This window comes from Natrix helvetica, assembly GCF_964273705.1.
Source record: "Natrix helvetica genome assembly, chromosome: 12".
NCBI lineage: Eukaryota > Metazoa > Chordata > Lepidosauria > Squamata > Natricidae > Natrix > Natrix helvetica.
In genome coordinates, this window is record NC_138556.1 from 9,271,998 (window position 1) to 9,284,947 (window position 12,950).

At 44.5% G+C, this 12,950-nt stretch overlaps 1 protein-coding gene across 1 annotated transcript in view; it reads right to left on the reverse strand.

Moving 5' to 3' along the window:
- PCSK6 (proprotein convertase subtilisin/kexin type 6) overlaps positions 1 to 12,950 on the reverse strand; it is a 116,218-nt gene that overhangs the window by 32,746 nt on the left and 70,522 nt on the right. The window contains exons 11-12 of the mRNA XM_081964814.1: positions 7,758 to 7,875; positions 2,651 to 2,839 (exon numbers count right to left, since the gene is read on the reverse strand). Of these exons, the coding sequence (XP_081820940.1) occupies positions 2,651 to 2,839; positions 7,758 to 7,875 (307 nt within the window). The remainder of the gene's footprint in view (positions 1 to 2,650; positions 2,840 to 7,757; positions 7,876 to 12,950) is intronic.

Here is a 12,950-nt window from a genome sequence, read left to right on the forward strand (position 1 = left end):
GGCAAGGAGTCTCGAAACTCCATGTCCCTTTTGCTCCTCTTTTATTTCCTCTGAGAGGGGCCATTCACCGTACACCTGTGGCCCTACTCCCAAGTCGACCCCTGTTCTTTAGCTGTTCCCATTGTTTGGCAACTCTGTGCATGCGCAAACTGGGAACGGGCTCCAGCTGTTCCTCTGCTTCACTGATGTCTGTCTCTGAAGGCAACTGATAACTGGCATACTACACTGGCCCCATCTCTGCCTCCAACACAGAGCCCACAGAGCCATCACAGCCTTCCCCAGCCTCCAGGACTGGCCCATGTTCCACCTCCTCACTGTCCGAATCTACTGCCAGCTCCACTGGCCGCTGGCGGGCCACAACATAACCAACTGCATCCCTTCAAAGACCTCTCTTGTATTCTGATTTTGAAACCAAGAAATAGTTTGATTTTTTCCTTCCATTTTGAGACTTACACTACAAATGCATTTGCAAAGCCTGTGTTTCCATGGTTCATAATTTAATTAATTTTAACCAAGCATAAAATACAGAAGTGTATAAAAAGATAAAGATAAAATAGGGGAGGAAAGGGGGAAGAGAGAAAAGTATAGGGTAGAATGGGGAAAAAAGCAAAAAAAAAAAAAAAGCATTGATTTCTGATGCCTTCTGGAGGAGTAGAATAAGGTAATAAGATAAAACCTCAACTTCTTTACTTTTATATAATAGCATACCATAACGTCTCCAAAGGAAAATGACACAAAAATCCACAATCTTTTGAGGGTTGAATTTTAAAGCAGGGATTCATGTCCAGAATGTGAAGTTTAAAACAACCGATTTGGCACCCTGCTGTCTCATCCAACCGAATGACAAGCACATGCGGCCACCGAATGACTGACAAATGCTTGTCGTCAAAATTTGCAATCGACAAAGTCAGCCGGGAAAGAGACACACATTTCAATTTTAATGCCCTTGCGTGTGCTACCAGCTTTCCTCCGCTGGTTCTTGCCAAGTGGACGCCCCAAAATGCGTCCGCTTCGCTTCAGCGCCGCTGCTGCCCAATGATTTGTGTCCAAAGGGCACTTCTGTATTGCGGCTCAGCCAAGCCTGACTCGGCTGGGCAAACGGTACCCGCCTTTTTATAAAGGATGATTAAGACCTTTTGTCCGTGTTCACAGCAAATGAAATCGCTTCTTTCATTTCTCTGATGAAAGAGAAACGAAGGAGGGAGAGTCTCGCTCTCTGTAACCCGTTTTTTTTTCCCCTCCCTTCCACTGGATTTCTGAATTTCAAATCACCAAGTTGGAATATGAAAACGAAACAGTACAGATGAAAGGGCGGTTACAAAAATATCATTATGCAAAAGGCTCGTGGGTTGAAGGAGACCAATAACCAGAGGTCCCTGGCAAGCTACAAGCACACTTTTCAACTGGCTGGATCCCTATGCATTGCTAAGCTGTAAGGTGGCTTGCTTCTTTCTGGCTTTGCATGAAAGGAGCCGAGGTGGCGCAGTGGTTAGAGTGCAGTACTGCAGGCTACTTCAACTGACTGCTAGCTGCAGTTCAAATCTCAGTCTTCCATCTTTCCAAGGTGGGTAAAATGAGGACCCAGATTATTGTTGGGGACAATAGGTTGACTCTGTAAACTGCTTAGAGAGGGCTGTAAAACACCGTGAAGCGGTATATAAGTCTAAGTGCTATTGCTATTTTTTTTCTTTCCTTCCTTCCTTCCTTCCTTCCTTCCTTCCTTCCTTCCTTCCTTCCTTCCTTCCTTCCTTCCTTCCTTCCCTTTACAGTGGTTAGAGTGCAGTATTGCAGGCTAAATCTGCCCACTGCCAGCAGTTGGATCCTGACCAACTGAAGGTTGGCTCAGCATTCTATCCTTCCGGGGTGGGTAAAATGAGGACCCAGATTATTGGGGGCAAGAGGCTGACTCTGTAAACTGCTTAAAGAGGGCTGTAAAAGCACTGTGAAGCGGTATGTAAGTCTAAGTGCTATTGTTATTGCTAAAGGAGAACCTATTTCATTACATCTCCTGTCCCCCAAGTCCTGTCATCTCTCTGGGATGTCAAAGAAGAAAAGGCTGCCATACAATTAGAATCCATCCAGGAAAACTACTAGATCAAGGTGGGACATCGGAGGAAAAAAGAAAAGATGGAAGATAAAGTCACTCACTTAAAACCTTTCTTTCCCTATATCTACGCTTGAGTCTTCAGTAAGGCCGCTTGTTATCAGTCGATGGCCAATCCAGGTCAAAAAGCAGATACAGATTACAGAAGGATAGTCTCAGAAGGGACCTTGGAGGTCTTCTAGTCTAACTCCATGCATTACTTCTGAGAAACCCTCAAAGTTTGACCCAACTGAGGTCTAACCTGGAACAAAGGTGCCTGTTACTTAGGGCAACATTCACAGGACACATGTCCTCCTCCCAGATTATTTTCAGCAATAAGCTCATAGCCTTCCTGGTTCAAAGCCACCTTCTTCAATTCTCCATCTCGTCCCCTTATTTGGCTCTTTGGACAACTCCACTGGTTGCCTCGGGGGAAGATTAGAAACTTGCCTTCCTCCCTTGAGCTCCTTCCCCATCAGTTCCTTGGGGAAACAGTGGGAGGTATCCAAGAATCCCAATTGTGTCGGGGTCCCAATTGTTTTGTGGATGAGATCCAGTGCCACTCACCTCCTCGCCAGCAACTGGGACTTGGTTCCTGAAGGAGAAGTTAGGTATATTTGTAGATCTCCCCGCCGAGGATGCGCAATGGAAATCCGTACGATGACATGCTCCAAATAGACCACATGATTCTCCGGGTTGTCAGCACAGGCACTGGTTAGAGTCATAGTTCGGATTGTTTTATTGGCAGGGATGAACCTGTGTGGTTGGAAATAACAAAAATAAAGAGAATAAAGGCAAGCCTACTGACATCTCTCAAACAGCGGCAGGATCCACACGGGGAAGGCTTCCTTCAAAAGGCACGCAAAAGAAAAATTCTCAAGATCAACTCAAATCCATTTCCTCTAAATTCAGATAAATATAAGGTGTAATCCATCCCAATCATTTCCACGTCAGGGGACCCAACACCCCAATCCTGTTGGTCATTCCCAAGAGTCATTGTCACTCACTGCAGAACAAATTGGGCCAGGTTAAACCCAGGGCATGATTTAACAGATTAACAGAGTTGGAAGGGACCTTATAGGTCATCTAGTCCAACCCCCCACCCAAGCAGGAGACCCTACACCATTTCTGACAAATGGCAGTCCCATCTATTCCTAAAAGCCCCCAGTGATGAAGCTCCCATAACTTCCAAAGGCAACTTCTGTTCCATGGGTTGATTGTTCCCACTGTCAGAAAATTTCTCCTTATTTCCCGGTTGAATCTCTCCTTGTTCAGTTTCCATCCATTGTTCTTTGTCTGGCCTTCGGGTACTTTGGAAAGCAGCTTGAGCCCCTCCTCTCTGTGGCAGCCCCTCAAATATTGAAAGGCTGCTATCAGGTCTCCTCTGGTCCTTCTCTTCACTAGACTAGCCATGCTCAGTTCCTGTAACTGTTCTTCATATGTTTTAACCTCCAGTCCCCCAATCACCTTGGTGGTTCTTTGCAAGAGAGTCTCAACGTCTTTTTAATAGTATGGTGACCAAAACTAGATGCAGTACTCTAGGTGTGGTCTTACTAAAGCTTTATAGAGTGGTATTAGTACCTGACTTGATCTTGATTGTATCCCTGTGTTAATGCAATTTAGGATTGGATTGCATTGGCTTTTTTGGCTGCCTCTGCACACTGCTGGTTCATATTTAGCTGGTTGTCCACTAAGACTCCAAGAGCCCTCTCACAGTCACTACTATTAAGCCTGGTTTCACCCAGTTTGTATGTGTAGTTTTGGTTTTTCTTACCTGAGTGTAGGACTTTACTTTTTTCTGCACTGAATTTCATTTTGTTAGATAGGGTCCAGTGTTCAAGTCTGTCAAGATCCATCTGGATCTTGAGCCTATCTTCTAGGGTGTAAGCTATTCCTGCCAGCTTAGTATCATCTGCAAATGTGATTTGCAGATCAAATGCAAAATGCATTTATGCTTATATGTATCTTGTCTTTTTATGTACACCGAGAGGATATGCACCAAAGACAAATTCTTTGTGTATCCAATCACACTTGGTCAATAAAGAATTATATTCTGTTCTGTTCTGTTCCTATTTCTATTTCTATTATTTCTATTTCTATTATTTCTGATTCTATTTCTATTATTTTTATTTCTATTCTATTCTTCATTCCTCCATGCTATGCTATGCTATGCTATGCTATGCTATGCTATGGTAGGCTAGGCTAGGCTAGGCTACTCTACTCTATTCACCAAAGGCAAAAATGATTTAACACACGGCAGCTTCCAACCTCAGTCCTACAACTGTTTCTAATCGTTTCCCTTTAGAAGAAAGGGACAATCCACAGCATTCTGGGTTCTCTTTCAAGTTAAGGGTTCCATGCTTTAAGAAGGAGGGAGGCATTGATTCAGCTGTATTGCCACCAGCAATAAATCAACTCCTCACTTAGAATCCAAAACATATTGCTAATGTCTAATTTCCAGGGAGAGGCTTGCTCATTGGTTCCAGGCTCGCTCTGTGGATATGCTTTTGAGCATCTGGTAACGGTTCCTCTGGAGGATGATGTTACTGGTCTTTCATTTTTTTGGCTTACTCATAAAGGGAGAGTCTATGAAAACCATGAGCGGTGATGTTATTTCTTGGAGAGAAAAGGTCTTTGTAAGTGAACTTCAAAACATTACTTGCAGGCAGCATGATTTCACTGTTCTGCTCGGGGATCCTCAACGTGATTTTGAAGCCATCCCCAGCGCCAATGCCAAACAGAGAATGAAAGGGCAGAGAACTCAAGGTTTTCTAGGAAATTCAATCCTACGTTACCCTGGTATTGTTGTCAACATCTGTGGTTTAGATACCAGTCTATGTGTTGACTTGCGTTCGATCCGTTTGTTGAAGGAAGGTTTGTCTTTTCAGACACGCCAAACAAATCACAGCTTAGCTCTTGCGATAAGATTAACTAGGATTTATTCATTAGCGCTGTTTGCATACTAAGCTAGCCTTCACCAATGGACCTGGATCAGATAACAGTACCAGGATCGATAAAAGGTTGGCAAACCTTTTCAGCACTGAGTGTCGAATGCACGTGGGAGTGCCAAACACTGGAAGAACAGCTCCCTGGCGCATGCACTCACAGGGAAGCTCAACTTCCAGTTTCTGGTGTGTGTGCATGCGCACCTGTCACCTGGTCTGCTGGTTTCTGGCGTGCATGCGCATGCAAAGACCAGCTGGTCAGTTGCGCATCCGCTCCAAGGAACTGCTCTTCCGGTTTCCAGAACTCCCGCGCACACAAATACCAGCTGGCTGGTTCGTGGAATCCAGAAGAGCAACGGGTGACAGCTGCCGTGCCCCATAGAGATGGTGCTGTATGCCATTTCCGACATGCGTGCCATAGGTTCACCATCACGGTGAACTTATGGTGATAAGGGACCAAAGAAAATTAAGAATAACAGCATGGCAACTATTATTTCTTAGATGCCGTCTTGAGTTCTTTTGCTTTCTGCTCAATCATTAGAGTAATCTTGGTGCCTGGGGGATGTCAAGGAATTGGACATCAAAAGCTCAAAGGCAAGACATCATTGTTGCCAAGCTGGATGCTAGCAGAAATGGGGGAAACAATATCCTTTTAATCAATGCTCCTGATTGCTTGGAAGACTTTCTCCCATTCCTTAGATGGAACTGAGCAACTGCTGGGGGAGAGCAGCCAAGCAGTAGCTCAGGTCGTAAATCGCAGGGAACAACATGAAAGCCAGGTGAAGGATGGCCTGAACAGACTTCCTTGATCAAAGTAAAGCCAATTCTTTGCTCACAGCCTGCAGCCCAAAACTGTTTTCTTCTTCCTGGCTTCCTACCAAGTTGCTACATAAGCCGGCAGGAGACACTTCTGTGCTGTTTGGTTTTAGCTGAGCAGCTCCCATAAAGACAGAATCGAATGCTAGTAAAATGAACAGCTGAGCAAAGGATAAGCACTCAGTAAGTTAGAGGGCAAAGTGTCTATGGAGATTCTCAGTCCTCCAAGTATTTTAGTTACTTTCCATCTTTCTATTCCCATGTTAATGTATACTCTGCGTCATGCAAAGAAAGCAATTCTTGTCCCTTTATAAATAAGGAATTGTTACCAAACGCTTACTATCCATTCAGTTTTTCTCCTTTTACGAGAGGTCATGGTCCTTTCTGGTGCATTCACAACACCTCTAGCGTGAAGTAGAGTGGGCTTAAAGAGAGATATTGAGTCGAAGTTTCATGGCCACGAAGGCATAAGGGTAACTATTTCACTGCACTGATTCTAAAACAGGCAGTGGAAATCATTTATGCAGTCCTAATGTAAAACCAAAACCCTGTTTAGCTACATCCAATAATATTTTCCTTTGTAATGCATCCTCACCCCAGAACAGGAGAAGAATTGTTTGTACATGCATGGAATTACGAGCAAAGGCCAAGGTGAATTAACTTTCAGCCTTCTCTGGGGTTTCAGAAAAAGTTTTGCACAGGTTGGTAATTAGAACTGTTTGTCATCAGAAAAGCCACACCAAATTAAATCAGGAGAAAAGAAACTTTTAGAAGGAACCAAGAACCAAAACAACAACAGCAGCAGCAACAACAACAACAACAAAAGTGTTGGCAAAAAGTTTGAGAAGATTTAGGGACATATCTGTGTGCATAGCCTTGCAAGGAACAAGCCAAAGCAATCTCATAATAAAGCAGTCCCATGCCCAGGGAATTTCAGATGCTGCGTTTGAGTTAAAACCCACAAGGAAGCTCCTTAAATCCCACAAAGTTGTGGGGCATTCCATCTCTTGCTAGTATATTTCCAGCTGTCTCGATGCAGGTGTGTATTTAACAGAGCCTGCAATTTTTCCAGGTCATGTCAGTTTTCATGACGGACAATTGAGACCTTCAAGCAAAACACTGCAAGGTAAAAGTGTTTAGTGCAGGTATATGTTTACTTCACACGGGTGGTGTGGTGGCCTAGAGATGGAGCTCTTGAATCACCATCAGGAGCCTGTGAGTTCGATCCTGGGTAGAGGCAGATATTTCTCTCTCTGGGCACAATGAGAATATATCTGCTGAACAAAACTCCCCAGTGGTGACAGGAAGGGCATTGGGCCAGTAAATACTCAGCTCCATTCAGTTGCCAGGATTCCACCCCACAAGGGATCATGGGGTCATTAAAAGAGGATGATATGTTTGCTTCAGAGGTGGGTTCAGGCAGGCACTACTGCCGGTTCGCTCGTGTGCGTGCTTCGTGCGTGCGGGCGCTTGATGTGCGCCCGCATTGTACGTGCATGCACAGTACAATTAAAATCATTCTGCACATGTGCAGAACCAAAAAACAAGATGGCGCCACTGTCGGCGCTGCCCCGGGAACTGGTTTGGGGGTGTGGCAGGCCTGGGTCGCTGCCGATTCCAGTGACTCAGTCCACCAAACCACTACCGGTTCAGCCGAACCGGTCTGAACCGGTCCAAACCCACCACTGGTTTGCTTCACACTATGCTTCCTCTCTCCTCTCTTCTTCTCCCCTTTCCATTACCCTGGTTATGCCCTTGACTTACAGCCAGTCACAATCTGATCTACCGTTTGATATGGGACCCCCACAGTCACACTGAGGGGAGGATACTATGCCCCCTCGGCACTGACATCATGGCAAAGAATCAATCAAAGAGTCAACCCATCCAGATGTGAGCATTCTCATGACACTCACCAAGGCTTCTTATTTGAAGTTCCCACGCAGATGTGCTGGGCAGGAACGGTCTTCCATCTCTTGGCTTCCACCACCAGAGATTCTGCATCAACCAGGCCAAATCCATACAAATGGCTAACTGGAAAGAAAAGTGTCTCAGAGATTCACTGGTTTATTGGGGGGGAAAAACCCCCACACAATTATTATTTTTTTCACAATTTTGTAAAGAAAGGATTTCGTCTGCAAATAGGCGAGAGCTTTGCACACAGCTTTTCAACGGAGTTCCTTTCTATAGATGTTCTCTTTGATCCTTTTCCCTTGTGCATCCCGATTTTCCGTATCACTCTGGTTTCAAGGTTTTTCTTTCTTCCCCACACGCAATCATCTTTATTTGTACGGTATCTCAATCTCCAGCAAGTCATCTTGATAAACAATAAAAGGAGGGGGGGAACCCCATCCTCAACATTTAATATGCAACCTGCACCCTTCAGATGTTAATGTATTACAATTCCAGCATCCTCAGTTAGCCTGGCCAATGGAGATCGAGTTCAACAATATCTAAAGGGCCTCAGATTTGCCACCTCTATGCAAAACAAATTGAATTGATCATATGATAGCAAGAGAAGTTAAAAAAATGAAGAAAATGAGGAACCCAATAGGAAGGAATATATGTAGCCCTGAATTGAACTATGCAAATCCTTGGTGTTACTCTCCTCCGCCCTCTCCTCTCCCCTCCCCTCTCATCTTCTCTCCTCTCATCTTCTTTCTCTCCTCTCCTCCTCTCCCCTCCCCTCCTCTCATTTCATCTTCTCTCTTCTCATCTTCCTTCTCTCCTCTCCCCTCTTCTCTCTTTTCATCTTCCTTCTCTCCTCTTCCCTCTTCTCATCTTCCTCTCCTCTCCCCTCTTCTCTCCTCTCATCTTCTTTCTCTCCTCTCCTCCTCTCCCCTCCCCTCCTCTCTCCTCTCATTTCATTTTCTCTCTTCTCATCTTCCTTCTTTCCTCTCCCCTCTTCTCTCTTCTCATCTTCCTTCTCTCCTCTTCCCATCTTCCTCTCCTCTCCTCTTCTCTCCTCTCATCTTCTTTCTCTCCTCTCCTCCTCTCCCCTCCCCTCCTCTCTCCTCTCATTTTATTTTCTCTCTTCTCATCTTCCTTCTCTCCTCTCCCCTCTTCTCTTCTCATCTTCCTTCTCTCCTCTTCCCTCTTCTCATCTTCCTCTCCTCTCCCCTCTTCTCTCCTCTCATCTTCTTTCTCTCCTCTCCTCCTCTCCCCTCCCCTCCTCTCTCCTCTCATTTCATCTTCTCTCCTCTCAACTTTTTCCTCTTCTCCCCTCTTCTCTCTTCTCATCTTCCTTCTCTTCTCTCCCCTCTCCTCTCCTCTCATCTTTCTTCTCTCCTCTCCCCTCTCCTTTCAATTCTCTCCTCTCCTGTCCTCTATTCTCATCTTCCTTCTCTTCTCTCCTCTCTTTCTCTTCTCCTTCCCTCCCTCCCTCCCTCCCTCCCAACTCTCTCTCTCTCTCATTTGCACACTTTAAAAAAATATATATGACCTTGTGAATATAATGCTAGGTGACTCATAATTGGGGATGTTGTTATTGTTGTTGCTATTCTTTCTGAACAGCTGAGCTGACTACTATCATTTATTCTGGATGTTCATATACTGAATGAGTCAGCAATCCCTAAACATGTCTCATCTAGACATGCTGGAACTCCAACTGCTTAAATTCTCTGCCAAAGCCAAAAGCCAGTAGTGGTAGTGTTGAACTAGAAGCAGAGACATTCAGGGTCTAATCTAGAACGCCCTTATGCACAGAAACTCCTCTGTTGCTTAAACTGAATTCATGTCTTGTTTTGGTCATGTTCCTTTATGTCAGGGGTGTCCAAACTTGGGAACTTTAAGACTTGTGGACTTCAACTCCCGGAATTCCCCAGCCAGCATGGGGAATTAAGTCCACAAGTCTTAAAGTTCCCAAGTTTGGACACCCCTGCTTTATGTTAAAGATAAACAAAACCAAAAACCCTAGAGAATTTTCTATTTTTTCCTTGTAACCCAACATGCCATGTATCCCTGAAAATAAGGCAGGGTCTTATTTTCTTTTGACCCCCAAAATAAGCGCTTGGCCTTATTTTCGGGGAGCTCTTATTATTTTTGAGGTGGAGGAGGCAGCGAGTGTGGTCACCTCATGGCTGCTGCTGTGTTGCAATATTTTCAGGGAGGGCTTATTTTCGGGGGAGGGTTTATTTCAGCGCATGCACTCAAAAGCCCAATTGGGCTTATTATCCGGGGAGGTCTTACTTTCAGGGAAACGGGGTAGCACAATCATGCCTATCCCATCCATTAGAAAACATTTGCAAAATTCTTTCCTGGGCACCCATAAACCTAACTCCCTGTCTGCGTGTATGTACAGGCACATCTGCTTCCATTCGTCATAGAAAAATCCAGGAGCAACAGGCTATTCTCATTCGGAAGCCTGCAATAGTTTTAACTAAAGGATTACTGCAAAGTCGCTCTAAAATAAACACAGGAGGCAGAAGGTAATTCTGACAACAGCTTATTCTGAACCTGGACAGTGTCAAGGTTCCAGCAAAAACTAAAGCCTAAGGGGGAGGGGAGAGAGGTGGGGAGGGGAAGCAGAGGAATTTCTCAGATCGAGTTAGAGAAATCAATTCGGTGAAAGTTAAGCCTTCTCCCGAACGCTATTTTTGCCTAAGATTTTTGCCTGCTGAAACAGACGGGCGCTTGTAAATACCTCCCGATTAAAGCCGGGCTCTAAGAGGATTAGCAGGACTCAGAAGGATGAAGGATTCTTGGTAGGTCTACAACATATCACGGATGCTCAAGTCCTCTCTGGATGCCAAAACCTGTGGGGATTCCAAGCTGGCCTTCTAATTCCCGAAACATCAGCGGGAGAAAGGAAGGAGGAGGGGAGTGCTATTCTAATTAGAAGCCTCCAAGAAATTCGAGATGGTGAGCCTGAGTTTTAGGGTGAAATACAAATGAGTCGAAGCACCGTAACTCCTGGGGACTAAAAAGAGGGAATTTGTTCCTTGTGGCCCGCTGGTGGCCAACAGAGTTGGGGTGAGTGAGGAGGTTGGGGAAGAACATGGGCCCATCTTGAGGGCTGAGGAAAGCTCAGACGAGGGCTCTGCGTCAGAGGCACAGAGGGAGCTAGGCAGCAGTGAGGCAGAGGAACAGCTGGAGCCTGTTCCAAGCGTGCACATGTGCAGAGCTGCCAGAAGACAAGAACAACTAAGAAATCAGAGTCAACCTGGGAGTAAAGCCACATCTTGGAGGTGATTGGCTCCTCCCACAGGAAACAAAAGAGGAGCGAATGGGGAGGGGGCTTTTGCAGGAAACAATTCATTCCTTCGGTCGTTTCAAGAATGGAAAGTTCTGTTTGTGGCTATATGGGATTCTGTGCCAAGTGTTGCCTTGCCTTGCGTTTGGAAACTAGTTATTTGGCAGCTCTTCAAACGAGATAAGGTTCGTGTTGATAAATATTCCTTTGAAAGACTGTTTGCTAAAGCCTTGCTGACTGAATGAAAGGAATTCACACACGTGTAAATATAAGAAGTTTTGCCAGGACCAAGACTCTGCTTCATGCTTATTAAGGAAGCCTAGGTCAGAACAGACTCCTCTCGTTGGAAATGTGCTTGACTCGATAATGCTTTTTATGCATAGAGCATAAAGTGTTCCAATATCTCAGCGGATGCCACAAAGAAGAGGGAGTCAAACTATTCTCCAAAGCACCTGAGGGCAGGACAAGAAGCAATGGGTGGAAACTAATCAAGGAGAGAAGCAACCTAGAACTGAGGAGAAGTATCCTGACAGAACAATTCACCAGTGGAACAACTTGCAAACGGGGCAACCGTTTGTCTGAAGTGATATAGGAGTGGTATTCCTGCATAAGCAGGGGATTAAACTAGAAGATCTCCAAGGTCCCTGCCAATTCTGTTATTCTGTTCTGTTCAGAGCTGCAGCAGTAAAACACATTTGCAATTTCTTCAGCTGCCTTTAAAACGAAAGGGGGTGCCCTTAGAGACCCCTTCAAAAGCTTTCGTTACAGCCTTCTGTAACCAGACGTTCCCGCCAAATGGTAATTTCTAAAGTCACGGAAGGAAATCTTATTAAATACACAGAGAGTAGTCAGACTAATGACATGTTTTACATCTAGTGTAATTTTATTTATACGTATGGTTCAGAGTTAATTATGGGCCATTCTGTTTTTGTTCCCGACCGCAAGGTTTTTGGAAGCGAGGATCCCTGTTTTAAAGAGTGAAAACAAGTAAGCGGCAACATATTCTCTGTTGTGTTGCCTGCCTTCTGGAATAAGCCCCCCCTCCCAATATCCAGATGTTTCCTACCCTGCTGACATTCCAGAAATCCTAAAAGATCTGGTTGTTCTCCCAGACTTTGGAGTAGGTTGGATGGAACCCCATTGTTAGATATGTTTGCCACATGTCACATGTGTTTGGCTATAGTAGTCTAGATTTGCCATGTTTATTTCCCTTGGGTTTCTATTTTTTGTGTTGTATTTGTCTTGGTTTTTTTAATAATGTGAGCCCAACCTGCAGTCAAGGGCGCTGAAGTTAAAGTATTTTTTTTAAAAAAAAAACTATATACAGGTTTTGTTCTCTGTTGCAAAGACATGATAGCAGTCTTCCAATATTTGAGGGGCTGCCACAGAGAGGAAGGGGTCAAGCTGTTTTCCAAAGACAAGGAATAATGGATGGAAAGTTAACAAGGAGAGATTCAACCTGGAAATAAGGAGAATTTTTCTGACAGTGAGAACAATCAATGCGTGGAACAGAAGTTGCCTTCGGAGGTTGTGGGAGCTTCATCACTGGAGACTTTCAAGAAAAGCTTCCAGTGACTGCCATTTGTCAGAAATAGGGTCTTCTGCTTGAGCGAGGGGTTGGACTAGATGACCTATAAGGTCCCTTCCAACTCTGTTAATCTGTTATCTGTTAACATGCTAGCATTCAAAGAAAAAAAGAATTAACTAATCATGTTGGAACTCTGAATAGACCAGAATTCCTTTCAAATATATTTCAGCAAAATCGTCTATAACTGACTGGGAAGATAATTCTTCAGGGGACCCTCTGCTAAAATTGCATTCTATAAATTAGCATCTTTCTAATTTGTGCTCATAAGATTAGAAGAAAGTTGGCACCTCTTTACGGGCAATGTTTTTCCTCCTTCCATTAGTTTTCCTA